Source organism: Sinocyclocheilus rhinocerous, unplaced genomic scaffold, assembly GCF_001515625.1.
Source record: "Sinocyclocheilus rhinocerous isolate Xijiao unplaced genomic scaffold, SAMN03320098_v1.1 scaffold2154, whole genome shotgun sequence".
NCBI classification, from domain to species: domain Eukaryota; kingdom Metazoa; phylum Chordata; class Actinopteri; order Cypriniformes; family Cyprinidae; genus Sinocyclocheilus; species Sinocyclocheilus rhinocerous.
The window spans coordinates 152861-177383 of NW_015635517.1; the positions used below are offsets into that span (position 1 = coordinate 152861).

General features: G+C 36.2%; 2 protein-coding genes and 1 long non-coding RNA gene across 5 annotated transcripts in view; 2 read left to right on the forward strand and 1 right to left on the reverse strand.

The window, feature by feature from the left end:
* The window catches only part of LOC107746929 (uncharacterized protein C18orf19 homolog A-like), a 9735-nt gene extending 2380 nt beyond the window's left edge, over positions 1 to 7355 (reverse strand). Inside the window, exons 1-4 of one of the 3 annotated variants that reach the window (XM_016561282.1) lie at positions 7274 to 7355; positions 6901 to 6947; positions 5450 to 5799; positions 1053 to 1164 (exon numbers count right to left, since the gene is read on the reverse strand). In XM_016561282.1, the coding sequence (XP_016416768.1) occupies positions 1053 to 1164; positions 5450 to 5799; positions 6901 to 6915 (477 nt within the window). In that variant the 5' untranslated portion in view covers positions 6916 to 6947; positions 7274 to 7355. Of the gene's footprint in view, positions 1 to 1052; positions 1165 to 5449; positions 5802 to 6900; positions 6948 to 7236 lie in introns of all 3 variants that reach the window. The other 2 variants (XM_016561283.1, XM_016561281.1) reach the window with 2 other exon arrangements.
* Positions 7356 to 8347: 992 nt separating this feature from the next.
* Positions 8348 to 11240, forward strand: LOC107746930 (mRNA cap guanine-N7 methyltransferase-like). Its single transcript, XM_016561284.1, has 6 exons — positions 8348 to 8438; positions 8807 to 8964; positions 9932 to 10070; positions 10204 to 10326; positions 10824 to 10939; positions 11067 to 11240. Exons 1-6 carry the CDS (start codon positions 8420 to 8422, stop codon positions 11238 to 11240), a joined length of 729 nt encoding a protein of 242 aa, XP_016416770.1. The 5' UTR covers positions 8348 to 8419.
* Positions 11241 to 14860: 3620 nt separating this feature from the next.
* LOC107746931 (uncharacterized) lies at positions 14861 to 17239 on the forward strand. The gene is made up of 3 exons (XR_001640744.1): positions 14861 to 14994; positions 15079 to 15112; positions 16583 to 17239. It is a non-coding gene; the product is annotated as an uncharacterized LOC107746931 (long non-coding RNA).
* The last annotated feature ends 7284 nt before the right edge of the window (positions 17240 to 24523 follow it).

The window sequence follows — 24523 nt, forward strand, 5'->3', positions numbered from 1 at the left end:
AGACGCCTCCGGAGCGCAAGCGCCCGAACGCTTTGGAAAAAAGCAGAAAGCGGCGCGCCTAGCGTTTTCCACGCGTTTTTAGGCGCGATATGTGAACGGCCCCTTATACTGTCTTTTTACGCGTTGCGTTGCGTATCGCGCTTTGTAAACATAAAACCATGTCTGCATTTGTGATCGGAGAAATTAAATTCGACGAAGGAGCATCCGGTGGGCTTGTGGCAACCACATGTGACGACTCCGGGGCTGGACTCCGCTTCGTCTACGGTGAAAGCCGATCCGGCGATCGACAGCGCGAAGTTGATGTATTTCCTCCGCGACCAGCACGGATCAGCTCTAGGGATGACGAAGCGGATATCGTCCTCTTTTGGAAGACCAAACAAAGTAGTTTCGCTTTCACAACGAAACACAGCGCCTTCATGAATAAAAGTTACGCCTTCTTTCTTTGCATGAGCATTTGGGGGTGTTATGCAAATCTTCCCACATCGTGACGTAGATATGTGGGGGCGTGTTAGAACGAGCCGTTTTAGGTAGGCGTGGCTGACTCTTAACTTTTATAAAGAATATCTCTTTGGATTTGAGACTTTAGTCTTTGCAACTTTACAGATCTTCTTTATGCACCAAGAGCTTGTAACACTCCAAAGAGAAAGGAAAAATTTAAATCGCATCATATGACCCCTTTAAAGATTTATAGTAGTATGAAGCAGAGTGAGGCGGAAAGCCGTCGAAGCGAAACGAGGCCGCTGAAGCAATTGCTAATGAGAGACGAGAGTGACACCATAGATATGTATATATATATCTATGAGTGACACACGGCTCGAAAGCAGCGGAGCTTTTATTATGCCACAGTCGACCGCTTCCGCTCCTTCCGGTCGTGTGTGGGGTAAAGCAGCGCTGTTTTATCATACTAGATACGTTTGAAAAACATTTGGGATAATGTAAGTACACAAAGTCAGCAAAATATATAACGCTGTTTTAGTGATTTTTGGATATTTTAATAAAAAAATCGTACATATTGCACCTTTAATTCACAAAAAACAACGCCGTTAGCCCACCTTGTACATGGCGTAAGCGGTCAGTGCGTAGCCGCTCTGAGAATTCTCCAGGAGTTTCACCACCTTGTCAGGAAACCCAACATACTCAAGAAATGGCACCAGATTGACTCCTCTACAAACCAAAACAAGAGAGGGAGCATAAAAAGACATTTCACATAAAAGCCTAAATTTTCATAAGAGATAGTTGTCCAAATATGAACATTCAGTCATCATTTTTTCACTCTCATGTCAGTCCAAACCTAAATGACTTTCTTCACAATATCTTCTTTTGTGTTCCACAGAGAAACGAATGTTGGTAACAAACATTGACTTCTATTGCATAGACAAAAAACAATATATATTTTATGTTCCACAGAAAGTTTGAAAAGTCTTGAGGGTGAGTAAAATGATGACTGAATTTTCTTATTTGGGTGAACTATCCTTTTAAGAATAAAAAGATTCTTAAGACAATTTGTTAATATAAAATAGCACATCAATGTAATGAGTGGAACTTTATGAAAAGTGATTAGGGATGGTCGTTATAAAATCCTGAATTTTATTTAGTCTTTTAGTAATATTTGTTATACTGAGCAGTGTATTTTTAGCATTACTGTATTTATATACCGTTATAGTTTTTATTAATTTTTAGATATATTTTTTAACAGCTTTTATTTTTTATTTTAAGTGCATTTTTATATTTTTTTTACATTTTTTAAATTACTATTTAGGTTTAATTTATTTTTATTTAATTTTAGATGAATAATTTTAGTGCTTCAACTTGAATGAGAAATGTTGCTTTTGACAACTAACTGAAGTAAATTTTTCACTTAATATCTATATTTTATTTTATCTTTCTTTCAATTAACAAAAATGTTTTTTAGTTAATGATAATAACCCTGACACTGAGGTTTTAACAGGGCCAAGTATTTAAAGCATTTTTTAAGTGAAATAAAAACGTAAAAATCCACTTTTTTATTTTAAAACGACATTGAAATATCTACTTTAAAATGTAATACTTAACATAAGAATCAAATGTTCAATTTAGACAGAATGGACATCTTTAATATGAGCTAAAGGCTGTGATGAAGGCAAACTGATAACCCTGGTCTTGTCTTCTCTGCAGAGTGAGGTCATGCTGAATGAAACAGCCCGTTCTCAAGCATCCATTACCACCTCCCACATTTCTCAAACGTCTAGACAGTGGTGACCCACATTCAGCCAGATGTGAGGCAGAGTAAACATTTCAGTGTGCCATTTACCTCAATCCACCACACGCCAAACACATTCAATGAGCGAGCAGAAAGAAAATTACCTACCTACCTACCTACCTGACCCCACACACACACACACACACACACACTCAAACACACACACAAACACTCAAACACACACACACACAAACACTCAAACACACACACTCAAACACACACACATACACTCTCTCACACACACACACACACACACACACCACAGCTTTTAAAAGCGAAGGAAAGCGAGGAAAGAGGGAACGCCCCTGCGCCCGCGGTGATACCGGTATTACCGGTGTTGTCACACGTCGATTATACACACACACTCAAACACACACATACACACACACACCTGTTTAACAGACCAACTCTACCTCTCCTACAAAAATCTCACACATACTCTTTATTCTTTGGTTTGTTTTGTCAGAACTTAGAAATTTATGTTGTGCTTCTTACAGGGCATTGGAAATTTTTATTTTATATTTCTTTGACTTTAATAAACTAGTCTGAAAAATGATTAAAAAAAAAGTCTGATAAATTGTTTAGGCTGATATTAAAGCTGATTTTTGGGCATTTTGAGATATTAAATATTGAGATGTGCATAATAAGTGTTTAGTAAAATTCGGCAATTTTTCTGTCTTATCACATCAATTTTATTATACCTTTTATTTTTACATTAAAAAAGCCAAAATATTATACATTATAAAAATTTATTTAACTTTAATTTCCATAAGACACCATTTATTCTACATGATTAATCTAAATATATTTTTATATAATAATATTTTTCTTAAAAGTTTTTATTATTTTACAGCAAAATATTGGAAAAGCAATTCTCCTTATATTGTTTAAATTTGGTAATTTGTATATTTTTATTTAGCAATAATAGTAATATTAAAATTCTATTACAACTTATAATTACTGTGTAGTTTGCAGGGGTTAAAGCAAAAATAAAAAATCCTGAGCCTGAACTGTTTTTCCAAGAGCGGGGGGGGGGGATCCTAAGAAAATGCTGGACTTACCGATAATTAAGACAGAAGTTGTAAGCTTTTGTTTACAGCGATCTTATCAGATGAGCAACTGGTTCTACTGGTCTCGGTTTACCTGTGAACCACCTGTAAACGATCCAATGATAAGCACCATCCCGGTTGTGATTGGTCCATTCTGACACTAGAACGGCTGTGATTGGCTCATGTCGGGTTGAGCGCACCGCTCGTCCTTATGAAGTCACTTTATATATAAATTACACGTAATAAATACCGAGTGTTTCATGGAAATAAGCGACTGGATTATGGTCAAACACGGCGGATATAAAGATGTGCAGGAGGAAATATAATGTTTACTAATGCTGTACGTGACCTACAACAAAACTCTGTTCTCTTAAGGCCAATTCACGCCGCACCGACAAACGCCGACAGACTAGTCTGTTGGAGTTTGTTGGCGTTGGTCGGAGTTGGTTTTAACATGTTTAATCGGCGTTTGTTGGGTCGTGGAATGTCTGAGCAGTGTGATATGATTTTCCAACAAACGACAACAAACTCTGACGTAATCTGACCTGGCCACGAACCGTTGCCATGACAATGAGGCAAGACTGCAAGTAGGTGCTGGGCGCGCTTAGGAAAATAACTTTAAAAATGGCAGGTTTCTGGACAAACCAGAAAGAGGAACAGTTTTTGGATCTTTGGGAGGAGAGGCCAGAGCTTTATGCGGTGGATGTGGCCGAGTATACCAACCGCAATGCGAGGGGGAATGCGATCAGATCGATCGCTACAGCGCTTTGGAAATTTCACAACGGAAATTTATTTGACAATATATTATTATTATAATAAAACTGCCTTACAATATTACCAAAGACATTAATAACAGTATCATTTTGATTGTTGTTACAAGATCATCCATTTTTCCCCCTAGTTAACTCTCCCTGACTTGAAGTCTGTTGGGGCAGTGTGAACATGACAGTGATTTTTCATAAAATTCTAAATCCAGCGGTCAACGTGTCTGTTGGCGTTTGTCGGTGGGGTGTGAATTGGCCTTGGGTTCGTGGATAAACTCTTAAAGGGACCGCAGTCCAATATTCCTTCATATCGTTCTTATGGAGATGACATGATTACTCTGAGCTGTTTACAAAGCTCTGCTGCTGTTTAATTAGTTTTTCTATGTAAATATGCGTCAAAGGACCATTGCGCCTCGCAGCTTTTTTAACGTGTCGCACTTCTTCATTCATCAGGGCTGCGACTCTGCAATTGGATACTATTATGTGCGTCTCGTGTTTATAAAAGCAAAAACTTCTGATTGGCTAGTAATGTTAGTTTGGTTGAGAGTGAAAGCTGTGCTCCTCTCATACCCTTGGTGGGCGAACTCATGGACTCGAAAGTGATATCAACAAGTTTTTTTTAAATGTAGGATTTATTTTTTCTGCAGCCAAATGCTGCACGCCGGAGATCCGGCACGGTGCCGGAGAACTTTAAGCCCTGAGTTTGTCAATAATATACAATCACAAAATCATGGCCAAATTGTGCGGCCCTAAAAATAAGTACAGCAAACGTGGATTTTTTTCCAAACTGCAATCACAATTTTTTATCAGAAAAATTGCAACTAGATTTTCCCCCAAACTGTGCAGCCCTATTAGATGTTATTAATTATAAAACGGATAGTTCCGGTCCTTGATTCTGATTGGTCGAGCCGCGTTCGAAGCTGTTGTAAACTACTCTACAAACATACACCTTTGTTTACTTCTGTGTGTTGCTCGGCAACCACTTTGTTGCAACCACAACTGTTTCTGAGGAACTACATTGTTTGGTGGAAGAATAATGTTTTTATTAATATCATTACACTTTATTTGCTCTGTTTTATTCTGTGAAACCTTACTACGTATATGGAATAACCGTTTTATAAAAGCAATAAGCCCTGTGAAGCCGTGGTTTACAGTGAACTCTGCTTCGCGTCGTGCCTAAAAACGCCCCTTAGCTGTTATAAATTCACTGTAAACCACGGCTTCTTGGGGCTTATTGCTTTAATAACCCATAGCTAGTTATCACTATTTTTTTTTTTTGTGTGTGTGTGTGTGTGTGATTTCTTCAGTGATCTTTGATTAACAAGTTATTGAGTATCTGACCATCCATCATAGCCTCGGACCTACACTAACATAACTGTGATCCATCATCTACTCACTTCATTGCAGCGTAGTAAAAAGTGCCAAACCACACTGTAGAGGTCAGCAGGTGCACAGGGATCATGACTTTGCCGTACTGCTTGAAGGTTTTCTTGAATCTCTGAATGAGGCTGCTGGATTTGTCCTGCAGAGGGTCCGGATCCTCCTGCCCTGGACGATCTCTGCTGCTGTTCCTCTGAGAGGCCGGAGAGCAGAGCCAACGCGGGCCGGGGCTCAGGCGTGTCCAGCAGCCGCGGGCCGCGGGAGCCAGCATCTGTGCGGGACGGCTGCAGGACGCACCACTGATCTGCAGCAGGACTCTAGCACACACTAACCGCTGCATCCCAAACAAGCTTCTGCTCCCAGCCGTCTGCCAACAGAGAAACAAGAGCACAGTCTGACAGGGGCCTGACTCTGAGCGCAAGAGAGCGGCCAAATACAGCTCACAAAAATGCAGAGTAAAGAAGACAAATTCACAAATGGCACGAAATAAGATATAAACAGATGGTCAGTAGTATGAGATGCTCAATACACAGTGGGGTCTTTAGTGCAGTCAAACGATTCATCGCATCTAAAATAAAAGTTTTTGTTTACATAATATATGTGTGTGTACTGTGTATATCTATTATGTATATAAATACACACACATAGAGTATATATTTAAGAAAAATATGTTATTTTTATATATTAAATATATTTATTTATAATATAAATTATATGAATATAATTATAGACATGTAAATATTTTCACAATATATACCGTATGTGTATTTATATATACATAATAAATATACAAAGAACACACATATATTATGTAAACCTTTATTTTGGATGCGATTAATCGCGATTCATCATTTGACAGCACTAGACTACTTAAATTATTGTTATTATTACTATTTTATTTAAACCCAGAAATGTTTTAAGAAATTTAAAAGAGAATTTAAAAAGAACAAACATAATAAATGTATTTATTTATTTTGATAAAAGTATTTTATTTATTTATTTTTTTAAAGCAGGAAACAACATTATCAATGGAAACAATTCTGCACTATTTCTGGGTTACCTAAAAAAGAATAAAAAATAAATATATAAATACAAGCTCAAAATGCTCATTGAATTATTTTAAATTAAGATAGAGAATTTTGTTGTTATTATTTAAAATAATAAAATAATAATAATAATAATCAAAATCAAAATAGTGGTAACCACATCAGTATGTGCCGCAATTTACTTTTGGTATTACACTGATATCTGAAGCACATATATTTACATTCATAATGTTTATTCATATTTACTTCACTTTACTTTTCAAGAGTACTAACGATTTGTCCATATCTCCTGAAGTACATTACAATGCGTTTACGCCTGCTTTTATTTTCAGCTGGTAACTTCACTTACTCTTCGGTTGAAAACAAACCCTGAAGATTCTATAATACACATCATATCCGCTGACGTGAATTATTTTTCCTACCTTCAATATCCCCATCAATAATGACGTCACTGGTGCTGGTTCAACACCTCAAGAAAACATTAAAGAAATACATTAGCTGGACATGCTCAATCACATTTAGAAGGAAACTTTCTAGAGGAAAAATATCGCAGACGAGCCTCCTAAAACAATCGTATTTAAAACTCAAATGTTTAGTATCAACTTGTGCGAAGTGTTACGATATTCACCAAACGTGAGTCAGCTAGCTTTGCTAAAGGATGTCTACAGACTGACCTGCTAGCTAAACTAATCAACATTTCACTCGTCCTTTGTCTAATCATACACAAACGAACATCGGAAATATGCACAGCTACATACATGAGTGACTAAGTCCGGCATGATGTAATTTCCACACCGCAAACACATTTTATTCACGTCCCTTCTGTCACTCAGAGAGCCCTCGACCAGACGCAGCGACTTTACGCTTGGTGACCGCGCGCGCACTGAGTTGTGGGTAATGTGGTACAGTCGTGCTGATGAGAACTGAGGCAAAGTCTCTGTGGAACTACATTTCCCAGAATGCATCGCGGAGTAGCGAAAGATTGGTCTTTTTTTTTTCTTTTTTTTTCTTTTTTATTATTATTAATGCCAAGGTACCAAATATAAAAATACAGAGAGTATCAACATTACATACAAAGAGGTGACATTACATGCAAAGCACCATTTAAAGATGTATGTAACAATAAATAAATAATACAAAACGAAAGATTTAACAAAATAAATTAAAAAGATTAAATAAATTAACCGTTTTAAAAGCCTTGAGATTCTTGGAAGATGAAATAGTTTGGATATACTGTTGAACCTCTTTTTTATAAACAATATATAAAGGATTTTGAGGTTTCATTAGGGTCACCACAAAAAGAAGAAAGATTGGTCTTTACCATAGACTGTAAAAAAAACAGGTCTTTACACGTGCTTATGAACGGCATACATTGAAAATACTACGTAAAACGTTATATATATAACATTTTACATGTTATCTCTCTCTCTTTATTTATTTACGTTAGTTAACAAGCTGTTGAAAGATTGGTCTTTACCATAGACTGTAAAAAAACAGGTCTTTACACGTGCTTATGAACGGCATACATTGAAAATACTACGTAAAACGTTATATATATAACATTTTACATGTTATCTCTCTCTCTTTATTTATTTACGTTAGTTAACAAGCTGTTCGTGATGTTATTACACTTAGGCTATGCATAGAATAGCATACTTCCATAAAATGGTACTTAAAAAAGTTTCACATGTTGGAGATCCAACTGGAGGCGCTGAATTACACGTGCTACATAGTAAAGTGATGTGAAATGTTTAAAATGCTTATCGTTCCATATTGCATTTAGTTCCATATACTAATTAAAAAAATGATTGGCAAAAAGCAGCAAGAAGTGGCATCTAGTGTACTGTGCTGCTGTAGACGCCGGTCCTGTAGGCGGCGCTGCGGCGCGTCTCATAACAAATACTGCAGTAAAGATCCGTGAAGAGCGCTGCTTGTGGATACATGATGGCGCAAAGCTCAGGTGAGTGCAGCAACTTTGATTCAGTCTTCGGCGATCTGTGTTACATAATCATGCTGTTGAGCACATGCACTCTTAATATGATGTATAATGTTTGTCTCTTTCGAAGTCCAAGCGGTCTCAGTCAGTCTCTGAGCAGATGAAACACGTGCCGAGATGGCGCTTGACATCAGCTCTTGTTATCCACGCAACACTGACGCACTGCACTTTTAGTCTGACTTCATAAACTTCATTTATATGAATTGCTTTCCATTTCAAATATGTTTTCCCTTAAATGTGTTGTTTTTCCCTTCTGTGGTCCATTGCTGTATTTAAAAGGCGAATGCATATTTTGTAACCTAAATACTAATGCACTGCTTGTGTGTTCAAAGGATTGTATGAAGCGGACAGTAAATATGCTGATCGAGATCAGGACAGCATAGGATCAGCTTTCGCTGCTTCCCAGACCTCAACTTCATCCTCATCTTCCTCATCAATGAAGAGACATTGGGATGGTGATGATGAAGATCACTCTCCCAGGAAGAAGCAGGTAAGCTCGCAGGAATAGTTCACCCAGAAATGAACATTTGATAAAAATGTGCTCATCCTCAGGCCATCCTAGATGTAGAAGTGTTTGTTTCTTCACGGGAACAGATTTGGAGAAATGTAGCGTTACGTCACTTGCTAACAAGTGGGTCCTCTGCAGTGAATGGGTGCCGTCAGAATGAGAGTCCAAACAGCTGATAAAAACATCACAATAATCCACAAGTAATCCACAGCACTCCAGTCCATCAGTTAACAGCTTGTGAAGAAAAAAATTTCACATAAACAAATCCATCAAGGCGTTTTTAACGTAAAATGGTTGTTTCTAGCTAAAACAGGAGTCCTCTATCCATACTATTGCTTCCTCCAGTGAAAAAGTAATCTCGTCTGAATCAGGAGAGAAATCTGCACACATCAAGTGCCGTTTACAACAAGTAAAAAAACAAGTAATTTTGATGTGAGCGGAACAACAGGAGATGGACTTTTCCACTGGAGGAAGTGTTATTACAGATTATGGACTCATACTGACCAGAAGCGACAATTTGAAGTTAAAATGTCTTCATGATGGATTTGTTTCTGACAAACACGCAGCTTTTCTCTTCACAAGACGTTAACTGATGGACTGGAGTGGTGTGGATTATTGTGATGTTTTTATCAGCTGTTTGGACACTCGTTCTGACGGCACCCATTCACTGCAGAGCATCCACTGGTGAACAAGTCATACAATGATGAAGAAACAAACACATTCTTCAACATATATGTATTCATGAAATGCATGAAAAATATAAAATGCTCAATAGCTCTTTTCATATTCCTGTGGTTCTCAGAAGCAGAAGTCGTCATAGTTGGGTAAATTTATATTCGAAAGAAAACGAGCATTTTTAACGTTCCAGTGCGTCGTTGTCTAGCCCTGGTCTCCTCTGCTCAGTTTGAGTTTAGTTTTGTTTTAAAACATGTTTTTTTTTGTTTTGCAGGTCACAGAGGAATCGTTACACAGTCAGAAAGTGGCCACACATTACAACAAACTCCAGGAGCGTGGCCTGGCAGAGCGCAATAAAAGCAGGATAGTCCACATGCGCAACTTCAACAACTGGTTGAAGAGTGTCCTCATAGGTGAGAAGCAGCGCAAGCTTGCGTTTACCTCTCAAGCGATCATGTTTCAGGAGGCCCATGCTTGTTTGTGCTTGGGTTAGATGGTAATGATCTCACAGAGTTGTTGTTCTGAGGTCTGTGTGTTGGTCTTCAGCGGAGATCATGGACAAGGTGAAGGAAAGACGGAGAGAGGTGACCGTGCTGGACCTGGGCTGTGGGAAAGGCGGAGACCTTCTCAAATGGAAGAAAGGACGTATTGATAAACTGGTGTGTGCAGGTAACTACACAGTCCTCTTCAGACTTGATTTTTGAAAATTTTTGACTTGGGGGGGGAACATAAAGGAAGTAGACACTGTAACAAACAGTGCACTCAGTATTCTGGTAAGTTTGTGCTCACTGGGAATTATATTTTCAAATTTTTCATTCAGTACACAATGAATACTTCATAGCGGCCAACTGGATATAGTGCGACATAGTTTGAAATGCAAAGATACAAAGGAAAAAGCTGTAATACTTAAATTAAAAATACTCTTTTCTTGTTTTACAGTATCTTAAGGAACTGGTATACTGTCAAAATTCAAAACGGTAACTTAAAAAAAACAAAAAACCAGCACTACTCGAGACAAATGAGCGTTGACACAATTATTCAACGCTACCAAACAATGATGTTAATAATAGCAGGTGTAAAGAGGGGCTACATGCATGCCAGTGCTCTATCTCTGCACTTCTCTAAACGTCTTCATATTGTGAATCATTTGTGTTTGTGCGTCGCAGATATCGCTGCTGTGTCCATCGAGCAGTGCCAGCAGCGCTATAATGACATGAGACGGAGGGGTCACCCAAACGACCGCACGTTCTCAGCCGAGTTCATCACCGCAGACTGCAGCAGGGTATGAGCACTGCACAAATCACACACTTCACCCGCTGTTTCATTTGTTCATTGTCAAAAGGAGGAAAGACAAAAGTCAGTGCGCAGTACAGGGTCGCATTCTCTCCGTCTCTCTCTGTCTGTCTCAGGAGCTGCTGTCTGAGAAGCTGCGAGACCCTGAGCTGCGGTTTGACGTGTGCAGCTCTCAGTTTGTGTGTCATTATTCCTTTGAGAGTGAGCAGCAGGCTGACACCATGCTGAGAAACGCCTGTGAGAGACTGCGGCCCGGAGGATTCTTCATCGGAACCACTCCAGATGCATAACACATGCAATTTGTTTTAAATGGAATTATATGTAAGATTATAGATTCAAACAAACGAACTCTCCAGTTTGGCAAGAAAGCGCTATCATAAATGATGATAATGTATTTTACATTATTTCTAATTGTATTATTATTCATTTATTTATTTTTTTAATAACTTCTTTTTTTTATTTTTTTTTCCCCAGAATGGCGAAAAAGTACAACATGCGTCTGGTTTACAAGAAAACCTTTAAAGAATTCTTTGAGGAGAAAGTTAAAGAGGAGAAGAATAAGACTACTAATCACAGAACCGGATTTACTAACAAAATGCGCATGACAATCGCATTCGATTAATCGTGCAGCCCTACTTTCTACTCGTCTACAGATAAAATATTACAGTGAAATGTAATTGTTACAGTAAAAATGCTTCATCTTTCATCCACGTTACACAGGCCTTGATATTTAGTATTAAATCAAAATGGCCTTAAGTCATAATACACAATTCTTTTCTTTAGGTATTATTCTGTGCACATCATTCAAAAGAAAAAATGTTTGTCTTCTAAATCTGTCAGCAAAATGGATGAACTTTCTCTGCCTCTAATGCGACTTTTCTTTTTGGTTGCCGTTGGTTGCATTATTTTTCATCCCTTTCTATTAAACCATCTGTTATATAGAGATGACTTCATGAGTCAGTCAATTTCGGATCAGTCCCACCCTGCAATTTGTACTTATTTAATGTCCTGTTTTAATTCAGGATTACATTGAATTATAAAGGAAATGTGGGTTGTGAATGCCATTTTATATAGACTTTAAATATAAATTGCTCCCATGAATTTGATGAGTTTTTTTTTTTCATGACTCAAGTGATGTGGCTAAATTTTATTGATCTCCTAAACACACACACACACACTCTCTCTCTCTCTCTCTCTCTCTCTATCATTTTATCAAGTTCAAATTGATTAGTATAAATTTATAAACTGCTCCTATGGATTTATGAGTAATTAAATACACAGTTTCTTACTTCCTATAAAAATACCAATCGGTTTAATAATATACAATATAAAATACTAAAATAAAAATGTATTTTAAAAATATATAAATATTACAATACTATATAATTAAACGCATCTCTTCCATCTTTATTTGACCCTCTAACTCTAACACTCTCTATTCTAATTCTATTCTTTAAAAAAAACCTTCCCCTTTTTAGACATGCGCTCTATTCATTTACTAACTGCTTGAAAACGGCTTCTTTAAAAAACAAAACAAAAGTAACACTAGCTTCTCTATTCTTTTTGTATTCTATCTATTTCTTTTCTTTTTATTTATTATACAATTAATAAAAGCAAAGAGACGCTTCTAACACTAGCTTGCTCTATTCTTTTTCTGTTCTGTCCGTTTTCTTTTTATTTATTATATAATTAAAAAAAACCTTGCTACGTGTACTGCGTTAAGCTAACTGAGACTTGTAGTCCTTAGCCATCTTCAAGAATCGGCTAAAAACACATCTCTTCCATCTTTATTTGACCCTCTAACTCTAACACTCTCTATTCTAATTCTATTCTTTAAAAAAACCTTCCCCTTTTTAGACATGCGCTCTATTCATTTACTAACTGCTTGAAAAACGGCTTCTTTAAAAAACAAAACAAAAGTAACACTAGCTTCTCTATTCTTTTTGTATTCTATCTATTTCTTTTCTTTTTATTTATTATACAATTAATAAAAGCAAAGAGACCTCTAACACTAGCTTGCTCTATTCTTTTTCTGTTCTGTCCGTTTTCTTTTTATTTATTATATAATTAAAAAAAACCTTGCTACGTGTACTGCGTTAAGCTAACTGAGACTTGTTATAGCACTTGCGTATCATTGCTCTTTTGTTGGTTTTGATTGCTTCTATTGTCTTCATTTGTAAGTCGCTTTGGATAAAAGCATCTGCTTAATGACTAAATGTAAATACTTTAAACACAAAATACTATAATTATAATAATAATTACTATAACTATAAAAATTACTATTGACTATAAAGTGAAAATGTCACTGACAATTAATTCTAGCATTTCTGTGTAACTACATAATTTGATCAAATACTTTTGATTAGTCCTGTAAGTGTGTAAGTGCGTTGCTTCGTTGTGACTGACTGTATCCACACGAGCACAGATCCTCAATCAAACACAGCTGTCATAACAGCGTATTAGCACAAATTGAGCATATTTAACGCTCCTCAAGCCTCTTTTCCCTGTGAGAAATCCCTCTCACAATTGGCTGTAATCCCATTAGCCTCCCAGTGCTAACGTGAGCACGACTGCTCCAGAACTGCAGAGAAAAAGACCCTGATTTTGAGCAGACTGGATGAAACTGGTCTGATGTCATCCTGTGAGCCAGATCTTCTCCTCCTTTTTCATCTTTATTGTTATTATTTATTTTTACTATTATTATTATTTATTACAATTATTGACACCATAATAACCATAGCCACATTCTGGCGTCTCACACGTTTTGTATCCGCTATTTTTAACCAAAGTAATATTACCGCAGTCCGCGACCAAAGACTCGTTATGTTTAGATTTTAGCGAAACCCCCGTCGACAGAGCCGTAGGTTTTTGTTCATGTTTGGGAAGCTGCTTCGCAGAGCACGCTGTTGAAGGGTTGCCTTGTACACTTATTATAAGCAACGCTTATTACAGTTTATCACATCTGTGGATTTAGTTAAGTTTTGTATTTGTGTTTAAGGTTTTGAGAAAATGAGTGATGGTTTCAGCTGCTAAAAATGTGTTTTTAGCAGTTCATATAAACTGTAAGTGTCTTTGAGCTTGTTGTTTGGGCTTGGCTCATAAAGCGATTCAGTTTATAAGGTAATAAAGTAAGCAGGTGCAGGCTGCGATATTTTCGTATGTGGCTTTTTTCCAAGATATACTGTAGGGATGATTTTATGACCAAAATCTTATATCACAATATGAGTAATATATATCACTACCATGATATCACGATAGGTTTTTTTTTTCTTTGCTTTAAATAAGGTTCTTTTCACCGGTGTCAATGTCACAAACTAATACTAGCCTAAAAAAAATTCAAGCTCACTGAAGACAAGTAAACAGGCAGTGATTAAATAAGAATAAGGAACGACTTACAAGCAATAGGACAAGAAAACTACAGTAGAACAAAAAAAAAAAGTACAATAAATATCACATACTTTAAGACTTTTATTGAAGTAATATTCTAAACGGTGACTTCAACTTCTACCAAAGTCATTTTCTGGTAAGATATCTGTACTTTTACTATATATCTGTGGCTTTCAGGTACTTTATACACCACTGCTAGCAACTGTACAGCAGTGTGAATAAGGCACATCTCAGCTTCACAACATCATAGAGACATGCTGGTTGGCTCTTTTGATGCGAGCAGGCAACTAGTCTAAAAAAGTATCACTGTGGTAACAGTGTGCAGACACCCTAGTAACTATTTAGAGCACCCTAGCGACTGCATATCCAAGCAATATCAGCCTCAGAACATCATACAGACTTAAAAGTGGACTCTCTTGCAATCCCAGCTGCCTAGTGGCGAGTTTTATCTAGCCTTATCTCAGTTATCTGTAGATAATGATATCTGTTGAACCAATGCCGCCTTATCTTTGCTTTGCCAGAATCAAACAGTTTTGTGTCGTGTTGTTGTCATAGCAATACCCTCCGGACGAGAGGGGCCGACTGGCGTCTGACAGTCCGGAGGAGTACGACCACGCCAAGAGAGTCGCTGCCAGTCCAGCTGCCAGACGTCCACTGGTGAGCCCTAATATAGTTTTCTTCAGCAGAGGGCATTTTTTCTTTGTATTAACCGTGTTCTGATAGTTTGCTCTTTCTCCACAGGGAACCTTGAGCAAGTCTGAGTGGGAGGCTACAAGTACGTGGTGATGTTCTTTCTGTTGAAATCAGTGATCAGTGGCGTCTTTTGAAAGAGAAAGCTGTTTTAACTTTAAAAAAAACAAAAAAAATACATCAGAGGGTTTTATGAATTTACATGACAAAAAGCTTTAAGATAATAGTGACTTTCATCAAAAGTCACAGTTGAGCTGTTGGACATGAATATTCATAGAGTGTAACACTCAAAAGGACTGCGCGCACCCAAGCCATGAAATTAAAGACCCCAGCTGTGAAATCACTTTTCTTCTTAAGATAAAGTACTTGATGTTTTCTCATACTGAAGTACAGCGTGTGGGCTGGCCATCAGAGAAAACAAACGATTAAATTAGAAGCACTTAACTTGCAACTACTCGAACAGAAAAGTTCAAGTAGTTACATGCTTTTTTTGGGGTTTTTTTCACGTACCATGGTAGTATCATGGCTTTCTTTTAATATGAATGTGGATTGCATTCAGTACCATGGTATATTTCAAAATTTGATTGTTTTATTACACACACTCTCCTAAACTGTCCTATCTCTCTATCTCTGTTTCTGTGTACTCTACTATTCCAAAGTGAAAGAACTTAATGCTTTTATTCAACAAGGATGTATTAAAAGTGACAGTAAAGACCTTTAGAATGTTACAAAAAAAACAATTTCTAATAAATGCTGTTCTTTTAAACTTACTAGCCATCAAAGAATCTTGAAAAAAAAAATCTTATTTCTGCAAATGTATGAAGCGGCAAAATGGTTTCAGCGTTGATGATCAGAAATTTGAGCAGCAAATCATCATGTAAGAATGATTTCTGAAGGATCATGTGACACTGACTGGAGTAATGATGCTGCAAATTCAGCTTTGCATCAAAGAAATAAATTACATTTTAACGTATGTTCAAATAGAAAACAGTTATTTTAAATTGTAATAAGATTTCTCAATATTACTGTTTTTACTATCATTTTTTTATTTAAATAAATGCGGCTTCAGTGAGCATAAGAGATGTCTTTTAAAAACATTTTAAAAAATCCAAACGACCCCAATCTTTTGAACAGTAGTGTTAACACCACTACCTACCGTTCAAAAGATTGGGGTCGTTTGGATTTTTAAAATGTTTTTGAAAGACGGTTCATGTTCATTATTCAATTCAAGTTTGTGCACAGCATTAGGTATTTATTTGCGGTGAAATGTTTCGTTAATTGCTGCCGTTTTCAACTTGGGTTTGTTTTCTATTTTTATGTTTGTTGTGTTTAGTGTAATTATTACGTGCATTAAATTTGAGATTCCTGTATTCAAAATTGAAGTCAATTCTGGTTTGCACCTGGTAGTAATAACATGCGTTGTCCTTGTGAAATGAGATGACATTAAATATGGGCTTTTAAAGGCTATATAATGTGTGTTTTATATACAGTGGCAGATCATGATGTCTCATCCTTAACCTTGAACAACAGCTCTGCCTTCTCTCTCTTTTTGTAGGCATATACCTGGTGTATGTGTTTGAGAAAATGTCATGAGTGAGGGATTCTCCATCGAGCTGTTGTATCCAGATGAGTGAGCCAAAGATTCGTCTGGTGCGAAAACCGGAGCTTTTCCTTCACGAGTGTGTATGTGTGCACATGATCAATATTCTGTCTGATACTGTATTTCTGTTTATCTGTCATGGTTCACCCGCTACCCCTTCTCTTCAAGTCTAGCAATCTAATAACCCTGTAGAGCTTACAGTCATATGCTCCCTTTGGGTTTGACCTCGATAGTAATCCACCCCTCCCTTCAGGCTTGGATGTTCTTTTCTGTGTTCATCTGTGAAGGGTTGATTGGTATCATGTTTAATGTGTGACCAGGCTGCTTTTTGAGGGAGGAAGTTCTTCCTACAATAAGAAATGCAGAACTTTAATGCATTCAAGTTGACAAATTCATAAATTCTCTTTTTCAAGTTTTCTTTTTTCTTTTTGTACTTGTAATGATGGTATAGTGTGTTTTCTTTCCTAATGTTGTCTTTGAACGTCAGATTTCAGTCTGTACTCTTCTGATTTCTGTATGTAGAGCAGTGTTGCTGGTCCTGCAGTTTGTCAGGGAATTAAAACCTTTAGTTATAGGAATATTAAACCTAGAGTGTACTGTATCAGTTTAATGCCTGTCTTTTTATTTTCAAGTTTGCTATATTCACTCTGTGTGTGTGTGTGTGTGTATATATATATGTGTATATATATATATATACACTCAGAAGCACGTCTGTGTGCTTCATTCTGAAACATGCAGCACAACCGACTTATATTATTAAATAAATCACAGCCTTTTGTAATTTGATAAGTGCACTAAGCCATATAGCAGTTTGGCAAAATGTAGTTTATTTCTGTGAGTTCAGCATCATTACTCCAGTCTTCAGTGTGATATGATGCTTCAGAAATCATTCTAATATGCCGATTTGCTGCTTAAGAAACATTTATTATTTTGAAAATAGTGGTGCTGCTTCATATTTTTCTTAAGACCGTGACATTTTTCAGGATTGTTTGATAAATATAAAGTTCAAAAGAACATTTATTTGAAAGAAAACTTTAGTAACTTAAAAAAATAAATAAAAATGGTGTAGTATCAATCCATCTGGTTTGTTATATTTGTGCCTGTGATATTCCAGTAATAACTTTTAAGAATGATTATTAATGAATTAACTGAAAAAAGTGTTACATGGTCAAAAAATTGTAGCGTCTTGCATTTCAAAGACTAACAGTCATTGCAAAAAATTACATCACCCTCGTTAAGCAATATTATGGGATTTTCAATTTCAACGTTTTCAGTAATATTTAAATATTATATTGCACTTTTTCAATTCAAAATTAAATCCACATCTATATAAAAAAACAAATATATAAACATAATTATAATTACATATAAACTCAGCAAAAATAAATAAATGTACACTTGCATTCAACTGCTTTTAATACCAGTAAATTTCTAAATTTCAGTAAATTTCTTGATATGTAAATATTTGTATTGAACATAAAAAAAAGAAATGGAATAAGTCCCTGAACAAAGGAGGGTCAATATTTCATCCTCATGGTCTGCACCATATTTGCCAGTTCTTGCTGTGAGTTTCTATATATATTATCAATCGTGCAACCATATTATTACGGAAAACTTGTGACAGCCATCTGTTGAGTGGCAGTTATGTGGTCTAAATTGCTTTTTTAATGAGAGTTCAGAATGGTTGAAGCTGACAGGATGACGACAGTAGCTGAAATATTCATGCGTTGTGATGTTTGTCAAACCACACTGGCTTCTGCTCCTGTCAGGTTACAGCTGCAAACTGAAGCCAGCCTGGACACTGGCTCGCCAAAACTGGACGGCACAAGATTGGAAAGATGTCACCTGGTGTGACGCGTCTTTCTGAGGTGACATGCAGACGGAGGGGTCAGAATGTGCGTAAACAAGATCAATGGATCCATCATTTATGTGTTTTGGAGAAATATAGCATTACATCACTTGCTCAGCAATGGATGCTCTGCAGTGAATGGGTGCCGTCAGAATGAGAGTCCAAACAGCTGATAAAAACATCCCAATAATCCACAAGTAATCCATACGAATACACAACTTTCTTTATTTGGAAAAGACCTCAGTTTGAAAACTTTTCAGAAGTTTGCAGTCAGCCAGATCGTGCAATGAATAGGAATAAGCGTTTTTGCATGTAATATCAGAGCTACAGTAATCCATCAGAGCATATATGAGTCAGATCAGGAATATGTCTTTTTGCATGTAAAACATAGGTTTTTTTGTCTAGTCTAATTGCAAATGCTGTGTTTTGCATATAAAAGTCTGATCATTCAGTGATTAGGGCAAAACAGTATGCATGCTTGCGATGTCAGACCATGCAATGATGAAGTAGCAATATACGTGTTGCTCCTTGAAAAGTATGCTTTGCAATGAGTCAGATCATGCAGCGAGTATGAATATGTGGTGTGACACTAACATGTATACTTTGCAGTGTGTCAAATCACACAATGAAAAGCAATGCGTTTTGCACCTATGCTTTACAACCACATAGTTTGCAAAGTGTCTTACTTGACAGCGTTTCTCAGTGAAGGAGCCTTAGAAAACGTTTTCAGATCAGCTTTCAAGGCACGTAAACGCTATCTAGAACAAATTCAAGTGAGCTTTAGATGACTACAGTCCTTATTTCTCTGTAGAAATCAGACTTTTATAAACGAAATGCTCCATCACACTGCATTTTTCTTCTTTAACCAACTGGCCAACATGTTAGGATATCCATGCTGGCTTCAAAAATCAACCAGGCAACATAGAAGATATTATGCAAATATTAGATTTGGATGTGTTTTGATGCCTTCCTTATAGAAGCTGTAATTATGTGTAACGCACACGCCGGACTCACTGCTCCATTGGAGTGCCGTTTCCGGCTGTAAATCGATGTCCTCTTCCTGACGCTAAGACTCATAATTGTTTGTCGGGAAGGTGAATGCAATAAAACACTAGTTTGTGTCGTTTAAGCTGATCAAGTCCAGTCAATTTGTTTAGCCAACAGTGGGGGTGCAAAGTGATTAGTTAGCTGTGGTTATTGACAGTTCACATAGTCTCCTCAACCAAAGTAAAATCGATTCTTGTCACACTTCCAGACCGGAATAACCTACAGTAAATCAATGATGGAGTGTACTTGAGACAAAATGGCAATGTTACAGGGTCATCTATGACATGGGACAGCAATCTTGAGAGATTCTCTTCTGAGTATCATCCAAAGATGTGGACATTGTTTCACTCGAGTGAAGTAGAAATGACTGATTAGCGCAGTGTACAGATGGGCTTGTTTGCTAACTAAAGCAGGGTGAGATGGAGGAACTTAAGAACAATGTGCATTTTATTTGAATTTGTAACATATTTAGCTACAAGTTTAGCATGTGCAGGGCAATGATGCATCAGCAAATGTGTTATTAAGGGAAACATATTTAGTTATAATAGCCCAAAATGTAAAATTATTCAAAAAGGTAAACCTCTGGGTAAACTGTTACAGAATGTATAACCCAGAAGGCACCTTGGTATCAATTTGACGTCAACTATTATTAGTCAATACTTGATCAAGATGCTGATCAAGTTTGGACTGCAATTACTTCTAGTTTTAAATGGGTGAAAATAGGAAGTTAATCCCACACTGAAATTGGTTTAATGTAGTCTAAAATGTTTGACATTTAGTTCACCTCAAATCAACATCATATTTTTTGACATCAGTTTGATTTGCATATTTGACCTGTTTTTTTTTTATGTCAATTTGATGTCTTTTCAACATCATTTGCACCACTGGGAAGTAGCTTTTGATATCATTTTTATATAGTCTTATGTATTCTTAGTGTCATTTAATGTACATAAATAAATAAATACATAAATCAATCAATAAATAAATAAGCTATTCTGTTTAAAAGAGAAGTTGGACAATTTGGATAAATAATTAAATAACCATTGACAGACAAAGCAGAATCCCAGTAAAACAGATTCATCTGGAAGGTATATTTTTTCTGTGACATATACAGGCACAAGAATATATAAATATTTAATTGTCCATATTTTAATTGAAGGTTAAAATAACAGCAACACTGAATTAAATGTAAAGGATTTCACTTAATTAACCTATAGGTTTTAAAGAATAGTGAAAATGTCTAAAATGTGCATATCTCATGGAAATATTAAAGGGGTCCTATTATGCTCTTTTACAAAGTCTTGATTTTGAAGGACCCCTTTAAATAATAACCCCATTGAATTACAATATGTATTCAATTAAATCTTCATCTTACCCCAAATGTAATTTAGCCTTTACACGGTTTTCCTTCACCAAAAAAAAATAACTTGTCCACGAATCCCTTTTGATAGTCAACTTCATAGTTAACTTCAAAACTGTTTTGACTGACTAAATCTCAGAAATGTTCATATTCAAATGAAATAACAAAATTAAGATACGAAATTAAGTACATCAAATGTACTGAGATGAGATTTTGTGCCTTTTTAGTCCTACCCCATCTTAATATGGAGCTTGTTATAGCATAAATTTTAAATAGCCAAAAAACTGATTAATTTTTTACATTCTTGAAAATAAAGCTTTTTTATTGGTATCATGAAGAATCTTTAGCATCCATGGAAACTTTCCATTACACATTAAATGTTATTTATAGTTAAAAATGGTTCATTTTGTCAAAATGTTTCACACACTAAGAAAAACGGTTCTTTTAAGAACTTTGAGTGAAAGGTTCGAGGAACCAAAAATGGTCCTTCAATGGCATTACTGTGAAACCCTCTTTTGGAAGCTTTACTTTCAAGAGTGAGAAGCGCGTGGCTTTTGCGCACTCAGTGTTTTGAACATAAAGCTTGGTTGCCGCCAATGAAAAAGTCTTGCACCCCAATGATCCCACGATCCCATTACAGCGCTGTGACATGGTAACTGACCTGTCTTTGCTCGTAGAGTTTCAGAAGAAACGCCGGTGACATCTCAATAATTTTCTCACTCAGGCACACAGGCTCACAATGTCTAAATATCAGACTTGTTTGTGCTCAGATTTTGTGTTCAGATCGGAGGCTCTACTTCTGGAATATCAGTGATCATTCATGCTCCTTCCTCTTGAATGCTAATGGCAGTAATTAGCATCTAACTCTATGCCCTGAGCAGGTGTTCACCCTTGGCTTGAAGAACAATTTATAGTCTAAACCAGAGCTCCACAGCATGGCTGTATTTCCTATTTAGTCCCTTGATACTGTTTTATATGTTTTTCATATTTATATATAGACTCATTAACAGTGAACATGAAATCAACCTGAACATTCATTACTTTTGCTTAATTAACTTTCCTGGTGTTACTGTGAATAATTCATTGATGCATGACAAAATAGTCAAATAGCTATTTAGATATTGCTTTTTTTTTTAACATTTTTTTAGCAAACATGTATTCAGGTCTGACTCCTTTCTGGTTTCAAGCTCTTCAAATTATATTGGATAAAATCAACCCATTTTCCTCATTGAATGTCGTGTTTTATTCAGCAGGGCTCCAGCTAAAGTTAAAACTTCAGTGATCACCAATGCCACCAAAAATTAAAGAATTGCAACTTCATCACTGGCAGTTAGATTTGAAAACTTTATGCCAGTTTAATTCAAATGAATTAAATCTAGTTTCCACATCTTTCTGTTGCACTGTCCTCTTTGCACAATGAACACTTCAAACCCGTGATCTGAATCACAAATAAAAGAGTCTTGAGTCAGTTCTCTTTGATGAATCAGTCAGAATAACCACACAAATCAGTCTTTAAATTTAAAATGTAAATTTTCAGTCTCATCACATTTGAAATGATTGGAGCATTTAATAAGTTAAAGCAATGGTTCCCAACCCTGGTCCTGGAGGCACCCCAATGCTGCACATTTTGCATGTCTCCTTTCTCTGACACCAATTTCAGGTCTTGAAGTCTCTACTAATGAGCTGATGACCTGAATCAGGTGTGTTTGATTAAGGAGACCTGCAAAACGTGCAGTGTTGGGGTGCCTCCAGGACCAGGGTTGGGAACCACTGAGTTACAGCGTGAGTCATTTTTCTTTCTTTTTTTCAGGGAAATGTTATTGTACTTTACATTTGTGAGACTTAGGTCAGTCTAAATGCCAACTGATCATGTATTTAATGATCCTCATTCGCAACAGAATAATTTGTTGTTATAAATTGTTTCAAATGATTTTTCCCCCCAATAAAAACATTCAGTAACACTTTAGTTTAAGGAACACGATTCATAGTTGCTTGTTAGCATGCATATTACTAGCATATTGGTTGTTTATTAGTACTTATAAAGCATATATTAATGCTTTATTCTGCATGACCATATTCTAGATCCATTAATCCTATCAAATACTTACATAACTACAACAACTATACCTTACGTGATATCATTATAGGAGTTTATTGAGGGAAAACTCTTAGCTAATAGTGAATATGTGTTCCCTAATCTAATAAAAACAAAGCATTCATATATGTAACAAAAATAGTATTAATTATTATGGAAGTCGTTTCTGCAGTTGAGTAAAAGGATAAATTCTGTAAGTCATAATATTGAGAAACTTTCCCATAATTGCAACTTAGCATCTTATAATAAGATAATACGAAAGGCTGAGACATTATTGTGAGAAAGTTCCTCATTACAAGATACTTCGTCCTAATTAATAGATTTTCCCCCTACATTTTAACGCATATTATCTCATGAGAACTATGAGCTATGAGAACATTTCTCATTATTATATGCTAAGTCATAAGAAATTTTCTCAATATATATCTCATTATATTGTTATATGCTTTTCAATATATGACTTGCAGAATCAGAATGAGAAACCTTCTCTTAATAATGACAACATTTTCTAAATTTTTACAACATTGACTCAAAGCTATATGATAAGGTTTCTCATTATTATGATATGCTAAGTCATATGCAATAATGATTTAACATCTCATAATGGTGAGAAACTCTCTGGTAATGACTTTGTTTCTCATTATTTTGAGATGTTAAGTCATTATAATTAAAAGGTTTCTCATTTCAAGATATTAAGTAAACATATTAGATTTTTGTTCTATCAACTCATATTATGAGAATGTCCCTTACCAAAATTAACCAAGGTTTTACTATAGTAAAAGTGTCTAACCATAGTTTTTGGTGTATTGATTCCCATTTTATACCACAGTTTTATATAGCTTACCATGCAGAGCGTAGCCATCATTTCAGAAGTGAGGGGGACTAGTTTGATTTTTCTCTTATTTCTCTTATTTGATTGGCTAAGAAATCAAATACACGACTTCAATAACAATTCATTTGTATTCTATAATATTTTTTTTATATTTTCCTAATGACAATTTTATGATTTGTTTATATACTTAGGCTTATATAGGCTACTACAAGCAGTTTTTTTTTTGCCATTTTTATCACAGAATAAGGCAGAATAGTTTCGATACTGTAATAAATGCTATGTCAATTATCACTGCATTATCCATATAGCTACTTTATTTATTACCCGGAGAAGACTTAAAAAAAACATATAGTGTTGCAATCCAACACGATCTCATGAAAGTGCATTTCAGCTACATAGTTTCCGTTTGTATTTGGCGTAGGCTACTATTTACATGCAGAAATTAACTTTGGCGTGCATATGATACGCAATGGTTAGGATAGGGGTGTGGGGTAGGTGCGTATTATATCCGTCAAAACTGCATAACATATGCACGCGAAAATGGCGTATTATATGCATGCCAAACACGTGCGTATCATATGCACGCCAAAGGCCGGCTAGAGTGAGCAGAGGCGGTGGGCTTGAGAACGGAGCGGCCGGCGGATTTGACAAAGGAGCGTCCGGCAGACTTGCGGCAACCACATGTGACGACCCCGGGATGGACTCCGCTTCGT

Excerpts from the sequence above, each read along its gene's own strand:
- LOC107746930 (XM_016561284.1), top strand. Across the intron at positions 8,965-9,931 it reads ACTCTCCCAGGAAGAAGCAG|GTCACAGAGGAATCGTTACA; the intron begins GTAAGCTCGCAG and ends TTTGTTTTGCAG. Across the intron at positions 10,327-10,823 it reads TGATAAACTGGTGTGTGCAG|ATATCGCTGCTGTGTCCATC; the intron begins GTAACTACACAG and ends TGTGCGTCGCAG.